Source organism: Loxodonta africana, chromosome 18 (genome assembly GCF_030014295.1).
Source record: "Loxodonta africana isolate mLoxAfr1 chromosome 18, mLoxAfr1.hap2, whole genome shotgun sequence".
Classification (NCBI taxonomy): Eukaryota; Metazoa; Chordata; class Mammalia; order Proboscidea; family Elephantidae; genus Loxodonta; species Loxodonta africana.
The window spans coordinates 36,077,880-36,102,628 of record NC_087359.1 but is presented as its reverse complement, the minus strand read 5'-3'; the positions used below and the strand labels follow the sequence as shown (position 1 = coordinate 36,102,628).

The 24,749-nt window shown below is 39.2% G+C and overlaps 1 protein-coding gene across 4 annotated transcripts in view; it reads right to left on the bottom strand.

The window, feature by feature from the left end:
• IKZF3 (IKAROS family zinc finger 3) overlaps positions 1 to 24,749 on the bottom strand; it is a 90,879-nt gene that overhangs the window by 45,624 nt on the left and 20,506 nt on the right. For 2 of the 4 annotated variants that reach the window (XM_010594402.3, XM_064271126.1), the window contains exons 2-3: positions 24,555 to 24,608; positions 19,682 to 19,783 (exon numbers count right to left, since the gene is read on the bottom strand). In XM_010594402.3, coding sequence (XP_010592704.1) covers positions 19,682 to 19,783; positions 24,555 to 24,608 — 156 coding nt within the window. The remainder of the gene's footprint in view (positions 1 to 19,681; positions 19,784 to 24,554; positions 24,609 to 24,749) is intronic. The other 2 variants (XM_023553658.2, XM_023553659.2) reach the window with 2 other exon arrangements.

Sequence of the window (24,749 nt, the reverse complement as noted above, 5' to 3'; positions counted from 1 at the left end):
TCAGACATGGATTGGACTGGACAATGGGTTGGAGAGGGATGCTGGTGAGGAGTGAGCTTCTTGGATCAGGTGGACACTTGAGACTATGTTGGCATCTCCTGCCTGGAGGGGAGATGAGAGGGTGGAGGGGGTTAGAAGCTGGCAAAACGGACAGGAAAAGACAGAGTGGAGGGAGAGAGCGGGCTGTCTCATTAGGGGGAGAGTAATTGGGAGTGTATAGCAAGGTGTATATGGGTTTTTGTGTGAGAGACTGGCTTGATTTGTAAACTTTCACTTAAAACACAATAAAAATTTTTTAAAAATTACACAGGTTGTTTAGGTGACAAGAAAGACAACACACCATACAGGTGAGGTCCACACAACTGGAGTAAACGAAAAGCAAAGAAGTTTCCAAAATAAAATGAATGCTTTGAAGGCCAGAACAGCAGAGGCGGGGGGTTTGGGGACCATGGTTTCAGGGGACATCTAAGACAATGGGCATAATAAAATCTATTAAGAAAACATTCTGCATCCCACCTTGGAAAGAGGCGTCTGGGGTCTTAAATGTTAGCAAGCGGCCATCTAAGATGCATCAATTGGTTTCAACCCACCTGGATCAAAGTAGAATGAAGAACACCAAGGACACAAGGCAATTACGAGCTGAAGAGACAGAAAGTGCCACATAAACCAGAGACTACATCAGTCAGAGACCAGAAGAGGTAGATCGTGCCCGGCTACAAACGATGACTGTCCTGACAGGGAACACAACAGAGAACCCCTGAGGGAGCAGGAGAGCAGTGGGATGCAGACCCCAAATTCCTGTAAAAAGATCAATCTTAATGGTCTGACCAAGACTGGAAGGACCCCGGTGGTCATGGCCCCGAGACCTTCTGCTGGCCCAGGACAGGAACCATTCCCAAAGCCAACTCTTCAGACAGGGATTGGACTGGACAATGGGTTGGAGAGGGATGCTGGTGAGGAGTGAGCTTCTTGGATCAGGTGGACACTTGAGACTATGTTGGCATCTCCTGCCTGGAGGGGAGATGAGAGGGTAGAGGGGGTTAGAAGCTGGTGAAATGGACACAAAAAAGAGAGTGGAGGGAGGGAGTGAGTTGTCTCATTAGGGGGAGAGCAATTGGAAGTACGTGGCAAGGTGTATATAAGTTTTTGTGTGAGAGACTGACTTGATTTGTAAAATCACACAGGTTGCAATTTTGTCTCAGGCTAGCACACTGCGCCAGCGCAGAGGAAAACAATAAACTGTATTTCTAACTTAAAGTGTATCAACCAGATTCAAAGGGTTTAAAACATTCTTGGAGGAAAAGGAAATGAGTATAAGAATTAAGAATGAGAAGACTCTTGCTCTTTTTAACATTAAATGAATTAAGATAAAATATGTACAACAATGGAATTAGAGCCCTGAGAAATATGAAGAAACACAGCACTGACTTTTCCTAGGTGAATGCACGATGTTAAAAGCACACAATGGAATAAGCTATCTTTTTACCCAAACATGCTCATCCCTGGCAGCTTAACAGCTGCCCAGTAACACACTTCATGGCTACAAGCAAAGAGGTATCCTAGCTCCGTCAGAAACTGTGAAGTGAATATTGACTGGCAGAATAAAACTAGGATGGAATCTAGCTAACACATGAGTACACACCACTGCTATTTCAAAAGGCAACTTCTAATGATCATAAATGGAGAGAAAGGTTTCTACCAACACCATTCAAATAGCATCAGAGTGGTGGTAAAGGCTAAGACAGTACACAATGATGGGGAAGCCAGCACAACTTGTACAAGGCAAGGTCATGGAAGCCCCATAGACACATCCAAACTCCCTGAGGGACTGAATGGCTGGGCTGAGGGCTGTAGGGACCACGGTCTCAGGGAACTTCTAGCTCAATTGCCATAACATAGTTCATGAAGGAAATGTTCTACATTCTACTCTGGTGAGCAGCGTCTGGAGTCTTAAAAGCCTGTGAGCGGCCATCTAGGATGCTGCACTGGTCTCACTCCTTCGGGAGCAAGGAAGAATGAACAAAACTAAAGATACAAGGAAAAGATTAGTCCAGAGTACTAATGGACCACATCTACCACAGCCTCCACCAAACTGAGTCCAGTACAACTAGATGGTGCCTGGCTACCACCACCAACTGCTCTGACAGGGATCACAATAGAAGGTTCCAGACAGAGCTGGAGAAAAATGTAGAACAAAATTCTAACTCAAAAAGAACGATCAGACTGGCTTGTCTGACAGAGACTGTAGAAACCCTGAGAGTATGGCCCCCAGACACCCTTTCAGCTCAGTAATGAAGTCACTCCTGAGGTTCATCCTTCAGCCAAAGACTGGACAGGCCCATAAAACAAAATGAGACTAAAGGGGCACACCAGCCCAGGGGCAAGGATTAGGAGGCAGAAGGGAACAGGAAAGCTGATAATAGGGAATCCAAGGTTGAAAATGGAGAGTGTTGACATGTCGTGGGATTGTTAACCAATGTCATAGAACAATGTGTGTATTGACTGTTTAACGAGAAACTAGTTTGTTCTGTAAACCTTCATCTAAAGTACAAAACAAAATTTAAAAACATAAATGAATTTCTGTTCTTACAAGCCAAAAAAAAAAAAAAAGGCATCAGAATGGGTATTGATAATTACAGGGAAAGAACTATACGGTATTTTACTGTTAGTTTTTTGCCCACTGAAAATAGACATGAATGCCTTAAAAAAAAAAAAAGTTCTGATAAAGAGCATGGGCTTTGGACTAAGACATAACCTAGATTCAAACTGTACTAACTAGCTGTGTGATCTCAACAAGTCACTTCTCTAAGTTTTTTCGTTTCTGCATTGATGATAATGTCTGCATTACTATAAGAGGATTGTTATAGTAATGAAATTAAGCAAAATGATGCATATAAAGGCCTAGCATAGTGGTCAACCTAATATCTCTATGACCTTGGCTTAGGCAAAGATTACTTACATATGACACCAGAAGCATAATCCATAAATAAAAATAATGATAAAGTATACTTCATCAAGATTTAAAACATTTGTGCCTCAGAAGACACCACGAATGAAAAGACAAGGCAAAGACTGTAAGAAAGTATTTGTAAATTATATATCTGATAAAGGACTTGTGTCCAGAATATGTAAAGAATTTTCCAATTTCAAAACTTACCACAAAACGATGATAATCAACACAATGTGGTACTGGCATAAGGAAAGACATACGGATCATTAAAATAAAATTGATAGTCCAGAAACAAAACCTTGTATTTATGGTCAGTTATTTTGACAAAGGCGCCAAGACAATTCAGTGGCGGAAAAGACAGTCTTTTCAACAAATGGTGCTGGGACAACTGAATAGCCACATATCAAAAGATTAAATTTAGATCCTTACCTCACACCAGTCACAAAAATTAACTCAAAATAGATTGTAAACCTAAACGTAAGAGTTAAAACTGTAAAACTCAGGACAAAACAGGGGAACATCTTCATGACCTTGGCTTAGGTAAAGATTTCTTAGATGTGAGAAGAAAAAGCATGATTCATAAATGAAAATAACTTATAACTCAATAATAAGGCAATACCCCAATTAAAAAAACAGGTAAAACATTTGAACTGCCATTTCACCAAAGAAGTTGTACAAATGGCCAATAAGCAAATGAAAAGATGCTCAACACTATTAGTCATAACCCACTGCGGTTGAGTTGATTCCGACTCATAGTGACCCTACAGAATAGAGTAAAACTGCCCAATAGGGTTTCTAAGGAACGGTTGGTAGATTTGAACTGCTGACTCTTAACCACTGTGCTACCAGGGCTTCTATTAGTCATTAGAGAAATACAAATTAAAACCACAAGGAGATACCACTTCACACCACTAGAATGGCTATAATCAAAAAGACAGTAATGAATGTTGGTGAGGTCTCAGAGAAAATGGAACCCTCGTACATTGCTGGTGGAAACGTAAAATGGCGCAGCCACTTTGGAAAACAGTTTGGCAGTGTGGTAGGCAGCCTTCTAAAGTGGCTCCCAATGATCCCTCCCTCCTAGTATTCATACCTTGTATAATGTCTTCCCCTTGAGTGTAGGCTGGACCTATGTGACTTGCTTCTAATTAATAAAAAAAAAATAGAACATGGCAAAAGCGATGGGAAATCACTTCTGTGATTAGGTTATGAAAAGACTGACTTCCAACTTGTTTGAACTCACTCTCTGGTGATTCTTGCGTGCTTTTCTGATAAAGCAAGCTAAAGAGGCCCAGATAGTATGTAACTGAAGGTGGTTTCTGGTCAGTTTCCAGTGAGGAAATGAGGACCTCTGTTCAACAACCCTCAACGAACTGAATTCCGACAACAACCTCATGAATGAGTTTGAAACCTGATCCTTCCCTTGTCAAGCCTTTAAATGAGACCATAGCCTAGGCCAATACCTTGATTGCAGCCTTGTGAGGGACCCTGAAGCAGAAGACCCAGATAAACTGGGCCCATAATCCTAAGATAATAAATTTGTGCTGTTTTTAAGCCACTAAGGTTTGAGATCCTTAGAAACACTATGGGGCAACCTACTCTGTCCTATAGGGTCGCTGAGTCCAAATCAACTCAATGGCACAGAACAACAATAAAAGGTTTGGGATAATTTATTATGCAGCAATAGATAATTAATATAGTTAGAAAGTTAATGTTGATTTGCCGTACAATCCAGCAATTCCACTCCTACAAAAATGAAAACGTGTGTCCACACAAAGATTTGTACATAAATGTTTATAGCAGCATTACTCCTGAGAGCCCAAAACAGAAACAATACAAATGCCCATCATCTTAGTGAATTGATAAACAAAAGTAATATATCAATACAATGGAATACTATTCAGAAATAAAAAGGAACAAACTACTGATAAATAGAACAACACAGATGAACCTTAAAAACATTTTCCTAAGTAAAGAAACCAGAAGCAAAAGGCTACATATTATTCCATTTATATGAAAAGTCGAGAAAAAGCAAATCTATAGACAGAAATCAGATTAGTGGTTGCTGGAAACCCTAGTGGTTAAGAGCTACCGCTGCTAACCAAAAGGTCGGCTGTTCAAATCCACCAGGCGCTCCTTAGAAACTCTATGGGGCAGTTCTACTCTGTCCTGTGGGGTTGCTACGAGTCGGAATCGACTGGAAGGCAATGGGCTTGGGCTTGGCTAGGACTTTCCCTAAGACTGCAAAGTATCTTTTTGAGGTGATGGAAATGTTGTAAAACATGTTAGCAGTTGCACAATTGCATAAATTTGCTAAAAATCACTGAATTGAATATTTAATGGCATGAAAATAATACCACTCTAAGAATTGTTAAAATCTATAAGGATTAAAAAACCCTAATAACTAGCTACCCTGATACTGATTCTGTCTCAAGAGGGAAGAGTTTCACTACCCATTCACCAACTACTAGAAACGGCATCGTGATAAATTTAGCTTTTAGATTACCATTAATCCCAGAAGACAAAAAAATCATCATAAGAGTACCTTTAATTCCTTTTGTTCATATGCAACTGACTTCATGCCCTCTTCCATGAAATTACTAAGAACAGCTAATTTAGAGAGAGTGGAGGGAGTGGGCTGTCTCATTAGGGGGAGAGCAATTGGGAGTATGTAGCAAGGTGTATGTAAGTTTTGTGTGAGAGACTGACTTGATTTGTAAACTTTCACTTAAAGCACAATAAAAATAAATAAATAATTTAAAAACACAAGGTGCATCTGCTACTACATTTGGCAGTAGGAAAGGTGGCTAAAATGATCAACAGTAAAGGAGGTGGCCTGAAAGGACATCTCCTATACTCAGTTATTTTATTGTCAATTTCAGACAAATACCTAAATAACTACTGATTTCTGGTCTCCTTCTAAAATTTTTTTTTTAATTGTGCTAAAATTCATAAAGACCCATGTTTTCTAATTGTACTATCTTTGCCATAGTTCGTGCTTTTATGAACTATACTGTCTCACTTTCTACTCTGTTAATACCTCAACTCTTCTAATAATTTCACATGCTTTGCTATGCTAACCCAATCAAATGCTATGAGACCATTATTATTAATAAGTACTGTCCCTGGCCTACGGGGCAGCAATGGTATAGTAAATGCACACAGGGAAGCCCTCTGAGGGCTCACTCATGGATGTGTGAGTTTAATACTCCCACATACAAAAAAAGAAAGAAAGAATTCTCTCTTCTTTGTAGTCTCAGAGGGAGAACTAGCACAAACTGAAGGGCAAAACAAAACAAAAAAAAACTAAACCCAGTGCCGTGGAGTTGATTCTGACTCATAGTGACCCTATAGCGACCCTACAGGACAGAGTAGAACTGCCCCATAGAGTTTGGGTTAGGACAGGAAAATCAAGCTACATAATTGATGCTGAGTAAAAAAAATTTTTTTTTTTTTTTTTTTTAAGGAACAGTCGTATATAAATGCCAGAAATAGTTTAGAGCTCAAGGCAGCGCCGGGAGTTAATAAAGGTGCATTAATTGTGCCCAAATTTTGGTAGATGGGAAATATAGCCATGAGCCTAGGCTGACTTAAGAGAAGTTAATTAATGAAGAGCCTTTCCCATTTTCTCCATGGCTGCTATGATCTTCCTTGAGGAGTAACAAAGGAGAACAAAGGCATGGCTGGGATTTCTACTTCTGCAGACACAGGTGCAGAAAAGGCTGGTTCTAACAAATCTTGTCAATGTCTTTAATGCCACCAGACTGACTAATACAGCGAAATATCTATCAGGATCCCATTTTTACTTATTCAGTTGACAGAATTAACACCCTGGTAAGGTCACAAATTATTTTTAATTATTAAACCTTGGGTCTCCATATGTTACTGTTTAGAGAGCATCATCCACTGCAGAACATAGTTTTCCAGACCGTCATTCCTGCAACCTCAAATCTAGATCCAAAATTGCAGTCGGTTAAACCAGACAGCTGAATGAGAAACCATCTGGACCTACCAGTCAGAATGAGAAAGGCCACATGTTAAACCCAGATAATCCTGTTTATTGGTGTCTGAAGGTTATACACCAAGGGTGGGATTACCAGGGTCTGCCTTTAGTCCCAGCTCTGACACCTTCATTCATCTGCTGTGTGTGTGTGACACTTTAAAATCTAAAACATTAAAAGTCCTGTGTTGACAGTCACTTCCAAGCGTAATTTTCTGAATTTGAAGCCTGAGTTCTCCGCCAACCTATTGCTGGACTACTAGTCAGGTGCTGGAATGAGCCACGTAACAGAGCTGTCAAGGGTAGATGGTGTGTCAGGGGCAGATGGTGTCTGCTCTTTTTTCAACTGTTTTCAAAATTTCCATCCAGCGTTTTTCTATGGTTGAAGCACCAGCAACTTCTGCCATCAAAGTGGAGAGAAAGGAAAAGGTCTCTGAATCAGCAAGAAGATCAAATTAAAAGACTGCCTGAGGCCAAGGTTCAGGGTGGTAACGAACAAAGGGGGATTGTATTTATTCCATGATTTTCCAAAGTCAGTATGTATTATCTATACATACAAGCAGAACTGAGCCAAAACTGTTCATGTTGGAAGCAACAATTCCACAGACCATTACATACGAAACTATTACAAAAACAGCAAAGTCAAAAAGCCTTAATGCTTATATGTTTAGACCAGGGCCTACACATCTTTTTTAGGTTGTGGACCTCTTTGTCAACTGTATGAACGCTACAGACTCTTTGCAGAGAAAAATGCACATATGCTCACAAACACAAAGTTTCACAAAAAAGGTTTATCAAACTCTGAAAGTCTGGTAAGAATCTCCGTGTTAAGCCCACTGCCTTCGAGTCAATTCCGACTCATAGCGGACCTATAGGAGAGAGTAGAACCGCCCCATACAGTTTCCAAGGAGTGCCTGGTGGATTCGAACTGCCAACCTTTTGGTGAGCAGCTGTACCATTTAATCACTACACCACGAGGGTTTCCATCTCTGTGTATGCCTTTAAATAGGTGCAGGCTTAAACTGAAGGTGGCTCTGGTCTATACGTTGCATACTTTATATGACAGAGGCTGGTGGTCTTCAAACTTTTTGCTCAAGTGCCCTTAAAAGAATCTTGAAAAACTATGTCTCCTTCTGATACATAAAAAAAAGATAGTGTGCATTAAGTAGATGCTAAATTGATATCGGCAATATTTCATCCTAAGTCTAAAAATTTTAAAACAAAAGCATTTTTTGTTTACTGTAAATAATGTTTTAAACTGCTATCACACACTTTCAAATGTATCTAATGGAATATAAATACTAGTGATTTTATTTACTCCATCATAAATTTTAAAATATATTTTTTATATCAAAAATTTTCTCCTTGAACTCCTATTTCCATTCACGTTCCCCAAATGTTGTTATCCTGATATGCTACTCTTTTATGGTTGAGTCTTCTATTGTTCATTCTACTGTATTTCTCTGCAAAACAACAAAAATATGTATACATAAGAATATAGTTATAAGACATAAAGTAATACTCGTGAAGAGTCTGCTTCTCAGTTCAAGCAGATACATGAGACTAAATGGCCAGCTCCTGCCTGGAAGTGAGATAAGAAGGCAGAAAGAGACAGGAGCTGGTTGAATGGACATGGGAAATCTGGGATGGAAAGGAGGAGTGTGCTGACATATTACAGGCATAGCAACTCGGGTCACGTAACAATGTGTGTATAAATTTTTGTATGAGAAACTAACTTGAGCTGTAAACTTTCACGTAAAGCACAATAAAAAAAAAGCCTTGGAAATCCTATGGGACAGTTCTACTCTGTCCTGTATGGTCGCTATGAGTCGGAACAGACTTGATGAAAAAAAAAAGAATATAGGGTCACTATGAGCAGGAATCTACTCGACGGCAATGAGTTTGGGTTTTTATTTGTATACGTTTAAGAATTAAAAAATGTTACTATCAAGTGTGATGTGTCAAAAAATTTCTTCTGGACTGAGTCATCATTACAAATATTAGCATACAGTTGATTAAAAAATAGATATATTGTAAATCTTGACCAATAATTACTAAATATAAAAGGTAAACTCTATTGGGAATGTACCTCCTAATGAGATGGATGGAGAGGGATACATTTCTGAAAGTCTGATTAAAGGAATCAACTAATTGACTCTTTGGCTGGCATCCTGGAAGTATCTATACTTTAGAGCAAAGAAGTAAGAGTTGGGATGAGTGCATTTCTTTTATAAAGTAGAGAAGGATGATTGTGAAAAGAGAAGTGGGAAAGAAGAATCTCAACTTCAGGAGCCTCTAGGACAGATCAGTTTTAGGAGAGAGAACATGCTAAAGTTGAGAACCTGGAAATTAATTTTCTTAAAATGATCCACACCCATATAATCCCTGGGAAGTCCTCCCAGGCCCCAGTCTAAACAGTTTAGGGAACACTGCCACAAAAGACCCCATTGCCCAAGTGTACTCACATGCCCTTCTTCACTTTACTCAACCAACAATTCTTTAGTGAGCATCCGTGAACAATGCAGGGGATGACTGGGGGAATGGATGGTTAGATGAAAAGGCAGAAGGAAAAATGGATAAATATTGAGCACTTATGAAATGCCCAGACATTTGGCATAAAAGAATAATAACATCTAAAAAAGGTTCTTCCCTTGCCTTGTCACCATCTCTTTGGGGAAACTTACAGTAAACACAATGTGCAAGTTTGGACATGACAGGATTGGTGATTGCCTCCAGTGGTCTGCCCCTTCCCCATTCTCAAACAGGATAGAGCTGAAGTTCTTGTTATGGTAGTGGGTAGGAAATAAATGCCTCATAATCATTTGGGACTTTTACAGTTTAACGTTATGGTCAACTGTGTCCAGTATAAACTTCACTGTTGTCACTTCATGCTTTTTGTAACAATATCTACGAAGTGAAAAAATACTGTATTTCATTGACTTTACAATAATGTGACCCTCATATTACATAAGGTAAAATTTTGGATCCTACGTACTATGTTGAAGAGATCTCACGCACTCTCATCTCCAACATGATTCTCTAAAAAAATCTAAAAAAAATTGTCCCTTCTGAACTGCAAAAAAAAAAAAAAAAAAAAATGGCCTAGTGAGCAAGGACAGCCCTCAGTCCAGTAGTGTGCTGGTAAGTGTTTAATAACTGTGGAGGGATGGGCTTACTTGTAGAATTTGCTGATTTCAGTGGTATAAATATTCATACCATGCCCGATTTCAAGCTACCAACAGCACAAAGAATTTCTGAAAATTTAACAAGAGGCAATGAATTGGCTCCAGCACACCACTGGGACTCCTCTCTTATCCTTCAGCAGGATGCCTTCATGTGGTTACCAAACTTCACCACCGCACACAATGACCAGGGGCTGGATGCCTGGTTCCAAACTTGGTTTGAGCAGCTGAACTCACTTGGCAAGAGCAGATGCTATGAGAGTTAATGCGTACATATGGGTGTTTCATGAGAACTGTTAAGACAACCAGATTGGAATCTACATTTTACACTCATTTTACTTCCACTCCAATGAGGCACCAGCATATTGTGCCACAGACAAGGAAAGCAAAAAAAAGAAGGATCCACTAAGGACACTGGACAGACCATTTTTCTATCAATCATTATAACTGTCCACTCCACTTTTGCAGATGCCGAATACCTTCCTGTAAGTTCCTTTTAGTTCATTGTGCTACACGACTTGGTTCAAAAAAAAAAAAAAAAATCCAGAAATGCTTTTTTGTTAAGAAGATTCAAGGAAAGGCGTCTTGGTTTTATCATCAACAAAATTTACCTATTTGACACAGTTGAAGCTGTAAAGCCTCTCTGCCCATTGTGAGCACTTACAGAAATCCCCCGAGTGAACTGCAGCAAAGCATTGCTGATTTTGTAAGATAACCCCTGCATCCCATGAGCGACAGGTCTTGGTCTGGGCTTGAGAGATGTAATATTTTGATAAAAAAGAAAAAAAGGCACTTCCTTTTGAAGCATATATTTGCGTGTGCTGAGCAGAACCGCTGGAACCTCAGTCAGCGCCTAGGCGAGGCTGACACGGTCTCTCCCAGCTCGTTCCAGCCATAAACCCCACCTTCACACATCTAAATGTAGTAGTAATTAGCATCCATAAACCACAAATGTGGCTTGTTTTTTCCTCCCTCTTTCAGAAGTATCAAAGCAGCCTGTACTTCTCATAAGCATAAAAAAGTTGTATGCCTCAAAAGGGATTGAGACTTTGACGTGGAAAGCTACTGATGACTAGCGTTATCTCTCCCAAGAAGGGAAGAATTATTTTTTCAGTAAATTTTCTAAGTAAAGCTCTTATCTTTAGCTTAAATGTCTGTGCCACACTAAAAACTAAAACCAAACCCGTTGCCGTCGATTCCAACTCATAGTGACCCCATACGACAGAGTAGAACTGCCCCAAAGGGTTTCCAAGGAGTGGCTGGTGGATTCAAACTGCTGATCTTTTGGTTAGCAGCCAAGTTCTTAATCACTGTGCCACCAGGGCTCCAACAGAGAAAATTTAAGGCATTTCAAAAAACTATTATATTCAACATTTCTCATGGAATCAGACAAGGCCCATAGCTCATACAGGACTGAAATAATGAAATAAATCCAGTGATTAATCACTGTTGTACAGCTAATTAAAAATAAATCTACTTCACAATGGGTGTCAGGTATATTTGATATCCAATTGTGAACAGTCAGAAAATAAAGGGTAAATGTACAACTTATGCAAGGTAAAACAGCTGATGTTGATGGGGACCCAACGTATATTGTGTACTTTTGCTTTGACAGAAGCTCAAGAACAAATGGCTAGTGTAAGCAGAAAGAGGTAGCAGCTATAGGCTGCTAAAACTGGGGGTCAGCAGAATGTTAAATGCAGGGGATTAGTAGCCAAACTTTATATTCCTTAATTACTCAAAGAGGAAAAATAATGCCACCGGCATATGCACGTAAAATCACAACTTCTGCAAGCTCATAACATACGTGCTCATGGCAGAATCTTTTCTTCCATTTTCTAAGTGGGAAATGGCAAGACGGGGATCCAATTTCAGAGAAAGAACAAAAAAAAAAAACCCAAAAAAGGGCTGAGGCAAAAAGCTGTGAGGGTTAATCCTCCCTACTGGGGCTTACTGGATGATATTCCGCCATCTTATGTCTCATCTCTACCTACTTATATCTCTTCGTACACTAATGCTGTACACATGTTACCTGTAGCTCTAATATCCAGAGACTTATTTTACTCTATTCCTCTGAACACAGGCCAGATAACAAGCAATAGGGACATTCTTTTTCATGAGATGTTATGATATTGTTTTAATTTCTGCTTTTGACTTCACAGTATCTCACTGACATTTTAGATCCAATAGGAAGGTCCCAACAACCTTTGTATACAGTAAAGTGCCTATGATACTCTCAGCAATCAGCTGCTTAACAAAAAATGAAGACTTGGGGATTCTCAGGTTATTTGTTACTGCTCAAGATTAGTCTGACAGCAGTTGCAGATGGTCACCACTAAAAAAAAGAGAAATAATAATTGTTCATATGAGTGAACGACCAGGTGGGAAAAGGAACTCTGAACCTCTTCATTTCTTATGCTTTTTAATCTAAGTGGATTATACCACTTCATAGGTAAGTATTTTTAGAAAGATGCAAATGTTGGCTACTAGGGCTTTTTTTCCCAAAAAGTATAAAATTTAATTGGGAGTGAGAGCTTGTCACACATCAAACTTTAGATACATAATTAGGTGCTTAAATAAGTATCAATCGAATAACCTCCAAAAGTTCAGCTCTAGGACTATACTGGGATGTAGAACAAGAGGAATGAGAGCTGTAATGGCGCAAGAGGGCTCCATGGAGGAAATAAACTTGAGTCGATTCAAGTATCTCCAGCGTATTAATCTACTGGATTTAAATTATCAGGAATAATGGGGGGACCAATGAAGTGGTAACACAACATTTAATCTACAAATTCTTATTCTTGTCTAATTAATCTATGTAAGTTGTAGCAGTACAGAGCTATACCAGCTGTTACAGATTGAATTATGTTCCCCCCAAAATATGTGTTGTAAATCCTAACTTCTATGCCTGCAGTTATAATCCCATTTGAGAATGGGTTGTCTTTGTAATGTTAACGAGGCAGGGTTAGGGTAAGGTGTATCTTGAATAGATCTCTTTTGAGATATAAAAGAGATCAAACAAGTGGGCAGAGGAGAGATGGGTAAGATAGATGCCAAGACACACAGAGATCTCCAACGAACCAGAAAGCAGAAACTGAAGAGATAAGGACCTTCCTTCAGAGCCAACAGAAAGAGAAAGCCTTCCCCTGGAGCCAGCACCCTGAATTCAGGCTTCTAGCCTGCTCCCCACAGCCCACTACCCTCGAGTTGATTCTGACTCATAGCGACCCCTGGTTTCCAAGGCTGTAAGTCTCTACGGAAGCAGACTGCCATAGCTTTCTCCTGCAGAGCTGCTGGTGGTTTCAAACCGCTGACCTTTCAGTTAGCAGTCAAGTGCTTTAACCACTGCGCCACAAGGGCTCCTTTCTAGCTTCCTAAACTGTGAGAAAATAAATTTCTATTTGTTAAAGCCACCCATTTGTGGCATTTTCCATTACGGCAGCACTAGATAACTAAGACCCAACTATGTGTGTGTATGTGTCTGCGTATGTGGTAAACGGCTGTTCATATTATATATTTTTATAACTGTTTTTCATATTTAGTGTTAGACCCCCCAGTGATGCCCTTTTGAAATCGTTATATAAACTCTGTTCCTTTCAAAGAGCAAAAGCTTTCTTAAACCATCATACAATAAATGCATCTACTAGGCCAGGAGTCAGCAAACTATGGCCGGCGGGCCAAATCCAACCTACCATCTGTTTTTGTAAATAAAGTTCTATTGGAACACAGCCACCCTGGTTTATGTACCTTCTATGGCTGCTTCTGTACCACAACAGCAGAGATGAGTAGTTGCAATAGAGACTCTATGGCCCACAGAGTCTAAGATATTTACTATCTGGCCCTACAGAAAAAGTTTGCCAACACCTGCACTAAGCTCCTGGGAATATACTGTAAAAATTAGAACATCTGTGGAGAGGGGAACAAGTGAACTCATGTTTGATGTAATATCTTTTGAAAGTTTTTTTCCAAATATTTTTACATTGTTGTTCAAATAACAACTCTAATTGGTAAAGGCTTCCCCCTACCTCCTAAAAACTAATCTGCCTTTTTCCATAACAGCACATGGGAAAAAACCAAGTTTTTCTATTAGGACCTGAAATTTTTGATAAAACAATTTGGGCAAATCTACTGCAAAAGATGTCTTTACAGTGTTAAAAAACAAAGATGTCATTTTGACGACTAAGGTACACTAAGGTACCCAAGTTATGGTATTTTCAACCATGTCATATGCACACAAAAGCTGGACAATGAAAAAGGAATAATGAAGATTACTGATGTATTCAAACTGTGGTGTTGGCAAAGAATACTAAATATACCGTGGACTGCCAGAAGAATACACAGATCTGTCTTGGAGGAAGTACAGCCAGAACGCTCTTCAGAAGTGAGGATGGCAAGACCCTCTCACTTACTTTGGACATGTCATCAGGAGGGACCAATTGCTGGAGAAAGATATCATGCTTGGGAAAATAGAGGGTCAGTGAAAAAAATGGAGACTGTCAATGAGATGGATTGACACAGTGGCTGCGACTATGGGCTCAAACATAGCAAGTACTATTGTGAAGATGGCATAGGACCAGGCAACATTTTGTTTTGTTATACATAAGGTCTCTATGAGTCGGAGCCAACTCGACGACAACTAACAACAACAAGGAAGCCTATAAAAATATACATGATGCTTTGTTTTTTAAAATACATAAATTAACCATGGTCTCGGGGGACATCTAGCTCAACTGATGTAATACAATTTATAAAGAAAATGTTTTGCATCCTATTTTGGTGAGTAGCATCTGGGGTCTTAAAAGCTTGTGAGCTGCCATCTAAAATACATCTACTGGTCCCACCCTGTCTGGAGCAAAGGAGAACGAAGAAAACCAAAGACACAAGAGAAAGATAAGTCCAAAAGACTAATGGACCATAACTACCACAGCCCTCACCAGACTGAGTCCAGAATAACTAGATGGTGCCTGGCTACCACCACCAACTGCTCTGACAGGGATCACAAAGGAGGGTCCCAGAAGGAGCAAGAGAAAAATGAAGAACAAAATTCAAACTCACAAAAAAAGACCAGACTTACTGGTCTGACAAAGACTGGAGAAACCCCAAGGGTATGGCCTCCAGACACCCTTTTAACTTAGTTCTGAAGTCACTCCTGAAGTTTGCCCTTGAGCCAAAGATTAGACAAGCCTATGACACAAACAATAACACATGTAGTTCAACCATGTACATGAGACTAAATTGGACACATCAGCCCAAAAGCAAATATGAGAAGGTAGGAAGGGACAGGAAAACTAGACAAATGGAAATGGGGAACCCGAGCTCAAGAAGGGGAGAGTGGTGGCAACCAATATCACAAAAAAATTGTGTATTAATTGTTTAATGAGAAACTAATTTACTCTGTAAACTTTCAACCAAAGCACAATTAAAAAAAAAAACTTTCGTAGCAAAAACTAAGTAATTAAACATGATCACAATGATTCTAAATTTAAAGCATTCTAAGACAGGTCTCAATTTCTAAAACTTTTCAGAGGGTATTAAAAGAATGCTTCCATTTCCTGAACACAACTGAACGCTTCAAAGGCCAGAGTAGCACAAACAGGGGTTTCGGGACCATGGTTTCGGGGGACATCTAGGTCAACTGGCATAATAAAATGTATTAAGAAAATGGTCTGCATCCCACTTTGGTGAGAGGTGTCTGGGGTCTTAAACACTAGAAAGTGGCCATCTAAGATGCATCAATTGGTCTCAACCCACTGGAGCAAAGCAGAACGAAGAACACCAAAGACATATGGTAAAGATGAGCCCAAGAGACAGAAAGGGCCACATAAACCAGAGGCTCCATCAGCCTGAGACTGGAATAACTAGATGGTGCCCAGCTACCACCAATCACTGCCCTGACAGGGAACACAGCAGAGATCCCTGATGCAACAGGGGAACAGTGGGACGCAGATCCCAGATTCTTGTAAAAAGACCAGACTTAATGGTCTAACCGAGACTAGAGGGGCTGTGGAGGTCATGGTCCCTGGACCCTTTGTTAGCCCAAGACTGGAACCATTCCCGAAGCCAACTCTTCAGACAGGGACTGGACTGGACTGGACTGTAAGACAGATAATGATGCTGGTGAGGAGTGAGCTTCTTGGCTCAAGTAGACACATGAGACTATGTGGGCAACTCCTGTCTGGAGGTGAGATGAGAAGGAAGAGGGAGACAGATCCTGGTTGAACAGACACAGGGAATAAGGGTGGAGAAGAACGTGCTGTCTCATTAGCAGAGCAGCTAGGCGTACATAGCAAGGTGTGTATAACTTTTTGTATGACAGACTCAGTTGATTTGTAAACTTTCACTTACCGCCCAACAAATAAATAATTTTTAAAAAATCGCGAAAAAAAAAAAAATGAATGCTTCCATTAAACTTGAACAGGATAGGAGTTTCTAAAGCATGCTCCAAGTTTTTGGTAATTGTTAGTATATTATAGCTAAATTTCCTCTATCACTTTTAAAAGTATAATCTTCTCTCTAGTCCTAATGTTTCCCCACACTGCATATGGCAGAAGTTATCTTCTTATGCAGTACATACATCTACTATCAAGCAATGCTATTTTTCAATTCCATTATTTTTAATGGAAGTGGCAGAATTCTTGCCTTCCATGCCAGACACCTGGGTTCAATTCCCAGTCAATGCACCTCATGTACAGCCACCGTTTATCTGTCAGTGGAGGCTTTCGTGTTGCTGTAATGCTGAACAGGTTTCAGCAGAGCTTCTAGACTCTGATGGACTAGGAAGAAATGCCTGGTGATCTACTTCTGAAAATCAGCCAATGAAATCCCTATGGATCATAATGGCTTAATCCCATTATACATGGGACTGCCATGAGCTGGAGGCCAACTCAATGGCGGCTAAGAACAATTATCACATTTTATTTTTTTGAAAAAGCAGGGGTAGCCTGGTAACCACCTTTTCCAAGGAATATGATCCAGATTAAGTACCAACTATTTAATAATAAAATAATCAGTCTGGAAGTTAATCATGAAATAATGGAATAATCTTACAAAACCAAAATGAACCTACTCATTTTTTTTTTTTTTTAAGTCAGGCTTAGAGGAAATAATCATTTCTTCTCTCTTTCCCAAATTATTTGGAATGGTTGATCTTACCTTCTAGTCTCTACCAAGAACTGCATGACATTCATAGTTCCCTAGAAGCTGGGACAAATAATTTCTATACACAGATATCCCATGAATCCACTGATACCTACCTGGAGGTAAGGTAATAGAACGGCATAGACAACCATAACAATTAAAGATGAACTAAGCTGAATGGACCACAGAGATGTAATCTCCCACTTTTCTCCTTGTGTAACACTTCCAGAGCAGGGTCAAGATGCACAGATGGAGTGGTTGAAGGCCTATAATCTGTTGTACGGGTTCCTAGAGAAGTGCGGCACTACCCTGGGTTTTTACAATATTTGTTTTAAATTCCTATAGATGAATGAAAATGATCTGGTTTCTTGCTTGTGTCTGGGTGTTTAGTCTGTTTTTTCCTTCTTTCCAACTATCTGAAATCATAAACATCATAGGCTACTTCTGAATCCAGAGCAAATTCTAACAGCAAATTACAAATTTCCAGACCAAAGTTGTACAGGGATGATCTACCAGAACTGAGAAACCCTAACTCAGAAAACTGCAAGCCACAGGCACAGTTACCATTTGCCTCATTTTGAGTGCAGCTCCATGGATGTCACCTTCAAGAAGTTGCATGAAGATGGCAGAACACCATATGCCTTTCCTCAGCATAAATGACCACATCCTGTGCCAGGCAGCATTTTTCAGTCTCTGTGGTTAAGAACTGGCACAAATTAACGTATAGCTCGGCAGAGCTGGAATGTTAGTTGAAGCTGTGATTTGAATCAGAAGTTTTAGATACAGAACTCTATTTCTTGGTCTCTTTAAATGTCCCTTCAGAAATTTAAGGCAGAAGAAAAAGATTCTGAGAAATTATTTTCTTTTCTTCCTTTAAGAAACACATATAGCATTATTCACAACAGCTAAAAGGCGGAAACAACTCGAATGTCCATCCACAGATGAATGCATAAACAAATTGTGGTTATATACATACAATGGAATATTATTTGGCCATAAAAGGGAATGAAGTACTGATAAATGCTACAACTTGGATAAACCCTGAAAACATTATACTGAATGAGAGAAGCCAGACGAAAAATTGTCATTTATTGTGTGACATTTATACAAAATACCCATTTATATGAAATATCCAGAAAAAGTCAATCCATAGAGAAAGAAAGCAGACTGGTGATTGCTAGCAGCAGTGGGGGTGGGAAAACGGGGACCAAATGTTTAATGGGTATGAAGTTTCCTTTTGGAATGATGAAAATGTCTTGGAACTAGACAGAGGTGGTAGTTGCAAAACACTCTGAATGCACTAAATGCCACTGAACTGTTCACTTTAAAATGTTTAATTTTATGTTATATGAATTTCACCCTAAAGAAAAAGACACACACATATATATAATTAACCTAGGTCTTTCATTTAGTCATTCAGTTAACAAATATTTATTACACACCTACTAGGGGCCAGGCACTATTCTAGGTGCTGCAAACACCTAGCAGTGAAAAAGACAGACCAAGATCCTGACTTACGAAGGGCCGAGGGAGAGACAATAAGCAGACAAACTCCAAAGTGCCACGCAGAGAATCAGAATAGGGTACTTTGTTGGGATAACATATATAAAGCCTTGAAGGAAAAAAAATTGCCAGCCAAGAATCATATATCCAGCAAAAGTGTCTCTCAAATATGAAGGCAAAATTAGGACATTTCCAGATAAACAGAAGTTTAGGGAATTTGCAAAAACGAAACTAAAACTACAAGAAATACTAAAGGGAGTCCTCTGGTTAGAAAATCAATAACATCAGATAAAAACCCAAGACTAGAACACAGGACAGAGCAACCAGATATCAACCCAGAATAGTATACTGTGTTAAAATAGAGTGACTGGGTGGTCAGGGAAAGCCTCTGAAGGAGTAACATTTAAGATGAGAGCTGAGTGACATTTATAAAGCAATAGCGATTGCATTTATCAACATCAAGATTAAAAGAAAATGTGTGCAAAGTTAACACAAATACAGTGCTCAAAATTATGTATGAATTCACAAAAAAGCCCAGAAGTAAATATTCTATGTTAACAGACTATCTTTGTATGGTAGGATAGAGGTAAGTTTTTCTTCTTTATTTCTACTTCAATGAAGTTTCTGAACTTTTTATAATGAACATGTATTATATTACTTTTATAATGGAAAAAAGTAAAACGAACATTATTTTTAAAAATAAATATAAGCTTGAACACTGAAGAGGTACCTTAAAAATTTGCCAATATCCTGTAACAGTTATATGCAATTATTTGTAAAATGAACAAAACTGAATCACACTCAACTAAATCCACAAATGTATTTTCCTTGGTGAGTTCTGGTTTCTCTCCAAGTAAGTCTTTACCATATCTCTAACTATTGGTGTTTTTTCTGTACACTGTAGCTCACCTCCTGTATCTTCATCTTCATTAGCCGGGCCTTCTGCACTGTCCACATTTTCTATTTCATGAGGTTTGGTTAAACTGTAGTCATTCAAAATCGCTGGATCTTCTAAAACACAAAAAGAGCTTTAACCATGCAGTCAACTTTAAAGGATTTTTATAAACAGGTATCAATTAGATTCTCATTCAATTTTCAGCTTCACATAACCCTATAGGATAGGCAGTATCTCTTTCACATATATCTGAAGTGGAATATTATGTGCAAACTCTTGAGGTTTGGAAATATGCCCAGGTTCATACACCTTTCTAGTAGAAATGATTTCCTTTAATATTTCTTTTACCTGAGTTAAAATGTTTCTGTACTGAAATTTACTCCTCCGGTACTTTTTTCACAATGTTCAATAGGATGCTATTGTTGTTTCCGACTAAGAAGTATTAATGTGTAGTGATAGAAGTACTGAGCCTGAAAATACTGGCATAATCCAATTTGGAAAAGATGCTTTCCTGAGAAGCCTGAATACCAAATACCAAATCCTATTTTCCCCTGGTTCTCATACTTCAAATGTGTTTCTGTGGAAAAGACATTGGCCACCAAGTTCCTTTATTCCTCCGAACACTTATTAAATGGTGACAAGGCTTCACGTAAGAATAAATCGTATCAGAAAAACCATTAATGTAATCCACCACATAAATAAAACAAAAGACAAAAAACACATGATCTTATCAATTGATGCAGAAAAGGCATTTGACAAAGTCCAACTCCCACTTATGATAAAAACTCTCACCAAAATAGGAATTGAAGGAAAATTCCTCAACATAATAAAGGGCATCTATGCAAAGCCAACAGCCAACATCACTCTAAATGGAGAGAACCTGAAAGCACTTCCCTTGAGAATGGGAACCAGACAAGGATGCCCTTTATCACCGCTCTTATTCAACATCGTGCTAGAAGTCCTAGCCAGGGCAAATTAGGCTAGACAAAGAAATAAAAGGCATCCGGATTGGCAAGGAGGAAGTAAAATTATCTCTATTTGCAGATGACATGATCTTATACACAGAAAACCCTAAGGAATCCTCCAGAAAACTACTGAAACTAATAGAAGAGTTTGGCCGAGTCTCAGGTTATAAAATAAACATACAAAAATCACTTGGATTCCTCTACAGCAACAAAAAGAACATCGAAGAGGAAATAACCAAATCAATACCATTCACAGTAGCCCCCAAGAAGATAAAATACTTAGGAATAAATCTTACCAAGGATGTAAAAGACCTATACAAAGAAAACTACAAAGCTCTACTACAAGAAATTCAAAAGGACTTAAGTGGAAAACATACCTTGCTCATGGATAGGAAGACTTAACATAGTAAAAATGTCTATTCCACCAAAAGCCATCTATACATACAATGCACTTCCGATCCAAATTCCAATGTCATTTTTTATGGTGATAGAGAAACAAATCACCAATTTCATATGGAAGGGAAAGAAGCCTCGGATAAGCAAAGCATTACTGAAAAAGAAGAAGAAAGTGGGAGGCCTCACTATACCTGATTTCAGAACCTATTATACAGTCACAGTAGTCAAAACAGCCTGGTACTGGTACAACAACAAGCACATAGACCAATGGAACAGAATTGAGAATCCAAATATAAATCCATCCACGTATGAGCACCTGATATTTGACAAAAGCCCAGTGTCAGTTAATTGGGGAAAAGATAGTCTTTTTAACAAATGGTGCTAGCATAACTGGATATCCATTTGCAAAAAAATGAAATAGGATCCATACCTCACGCCATGCATAAAAACTAACTCCAAGTGGATCAAAGACCTAAACATAAAGACTAAAACGATAAAGATCATGGAATAAAAAATAGGGACAACCCTAGGAGCCCTAATACAAGGCATAAACAGAATACAAAACATTACCAAAAATGATGAAGAGAAACCCGATAACTGGGAGCTCCTAAAAATCAAACACCTATGCTCATCTAAAGACTTCACCAAAAGAGTAAAAAGACCACCTACAGACTGGGAAAGAATTTTTAGCTATGACATCTCCGACCAGTGCCTGATCTCTAAAATCTGCATGATTCTGTCAAAACTCAACCACAAAAAGACAACCCAATCAAGAAGTGGGCAAAGGATATGAACACACACTTCACTAAAGAATATATTCAGGCAGCTAACAGATACATGAGAAAATGCTCTCGATCATTAGCCATTAGAGAAATGCAGATTAAAACTACGATGAGATTCCATCTTACTCCAACAAGGCTGGCATTAATCCAAAAAACAAAAAATAATAAATGTTGGAGAGGCTGCGGAGAGATTGGAACTCTTATACACTGCTGGTGGGAATGTAAAATGGCACAACCACTTTGGAAATCTATCTGGCGTTATCTTAAACAGTTAGAAATAGAACTACCATACAAACCAGAAATCCCACTCCTCGGAATATACCCTAGAGAAACAAGAGCCTTCACACAAACAGATATATGCACACCCATGTTTATTGCAGCTCCGTTTACAATAGTAAAAAGCTGGAAGCAACCAAGGTGTCCATCTACGGATAAATCGGTAAATAAATTGTGGTATATTCACACAATGGAATACTACGCATTGATAAAGAACAGTGACGAATCTGTGAAACATTTCATAACATGGAGGAACCTGGAAGGCATTATGCTGAGCGAAATCAGTCAGAGGCAAAAGGACAAATATTGTATAAGACCACTATTATAAGATCTTGAGAAATAGTATAAACTGAGAAGAACACATACTTTTGTGGTTACGAGGAGGGGAGGGAGGGAGGGAGGGAGAGGTTTTTTTTACTGATTAATTAGCTGAAAAGAACTGCTTTAGGTGAAGGGAAGGACAACACTCAATACATGGAAGGTCAGCTCAACTGGACTGGACTGGACCAAAAGCAAAGAAGCTTCCGGGATAAACTGAATATTTCAAAGGTCAGCGGAGCAAGGGCAGGGGTTTGGGAACCATGGTTTAAGGGGACTTCTAAGTCAATTGGCAAAATAATTCTATTATGAAAACATTCTGCATCCCACTTTGAAATGTGGCGTCTGGGGTCTTAAAAGCTAACAAGCGGCCATCTAAGATGTATCAACTGGTCTCAACCCACCTGGAGCAAAGGAGAATGAAGAACACCAAGGTCACACAACAACTAAGAGCCCAAGAGACAGAGAGGGCCACATGAAGCAGAGACCTACATTATCCTGAGAACAGAAGAACTAGTTGGTGCCGGACCACAATCGATGACTGCCCTGACAGCGAGCACAATAGAGAACCCCTGAGGGAGCAGGAGATAAGTGGGATGCAGACCCCAAATTCTCATAAAAAGACCATACTTAATGGTCTGGATGTGACTAGAGGAATCCCGGAGGGCATGGTCCCCAAACCTTCTGTTGGCACAGGACGGGAACCATCCCCGAAGACAATTCATCAGGCATGAAAGGGACTGGACAGTGGGTGGGAGAGAGATGCTGATGAAGAGTGAGCTAATAATATTAGGTGGACACTTGAGACTGTGTTGGCATCTCCTGTCTGGAGCGGGGATGGGAGGATAGAGAGAGTTGGAGGCTGCCAAAGTTTTCATGAAAGGAGAGATTGGAAGGGCCGACTCTTCAGGGGGAGAGCAAGTGGGAGTAAGGAGTAAGATGTATATTAACTTATATGTGACAGACTGACTTGATTTGTAAACGTTCACTTGAAGCTCAATAAAAGTTAATTAAAAAAAAAAAGAATAAATCATAATCTTGTCCTCAAGTAGCTTATAAACTGTAGATGTGGGTAAAAACAAGTACACAACCACAATGCAAGGCAGACTCAGAAAGGGACCAAGGGAAATACAAAGTGCTACTGGGGTTCACAAGAAAGAGTGCAGGCATAATAAAAGCATATGTAAGGAAACAGTAACTTGTTAAAAATCTCTCCCTTTGAATTTGGGCTGGTCTTGGGATTTGCTTTGACCAACAGTAGAAATGTTGTGCCAATTCTGAGCTGTGGTCCCAAGAGGCCTGCACATTTCCAAGTTCTTTCTTGGAAACTTGCTGCCACCATGTGAACATGCCTTGGCTGGCCTGCTGGACAGTAACAGCACATGGTTCGAACACCCTTGCTGTCCTAGCCAACCTGCCCCCTGACAACAGACACATGAGCAAGCCCAGCCAATCCGGGCCAGATCAACAGAGGCATCCAACTGACACACAGACTTGTAAGATATAATAAATAGTTGTAGTTTAAGACAGAGTGCTTGGTGCAGTGGTTAAGAACTCAGCTGCTAACCAAAAGGTAGGCAGTCTGAATCCACCGGCCGCTCCTTGGAAACCCTATGGCGCAGTTCTACTCTCTCCTATAGGGTCACTAGAGTCAGAATCGATGAGACAGCAATGGGCTTTTTGGTTTAAGACATACACACACACAAATACAAAGATGACTATGCAAAAGAGCCCATGTGTTGACTACGAGTCTAAAATATTTACTATTTGGCCCTTTACAGAAAAAGTTTGCTGACCACTGTTCTAGAGTAAAAAAAAAGTCTTTCAAATCCAAGCTAATATATTATCCAATAAAAACTGTATGTAAATCAATCAGTTGTAAAAAGTTTCTTTAAATTTTTAAATAATGACCATAATTAGGTGGGGTCTGGTTTGGCTCTATGATGCCAAAGACCTTATATGATCCAAGCTGATGAGTTATTTTTTAATCAGGCAGAGACAATCACATTTGTTTTTGTTTTTCTTCAACATATTCTCATAGCATTTTCTTTGCAATCAAAATAAGAACATTCCTCTTTCTTTGGTATATTCTGTCAAGGTATATTTCAGAAATATACCTTGTTTATAAGCTAAGAAAGACGTGGCACTACCTGTGGGCACTGACTGCTCCTGAGTATTTTTCAGTTCCACATTTGGTTGTAGATCTGAAAAGAAAGGGGTTAAAATATTAACTACTTAAGGCAAATTTCTTCCAATTTAAGCATTCCAAATTTAATAAGGATACCATTTTGAAAACTTTAACAAAATTCCTCTTCAGAGCAGGATTATTCTTTGTCTATATGTTC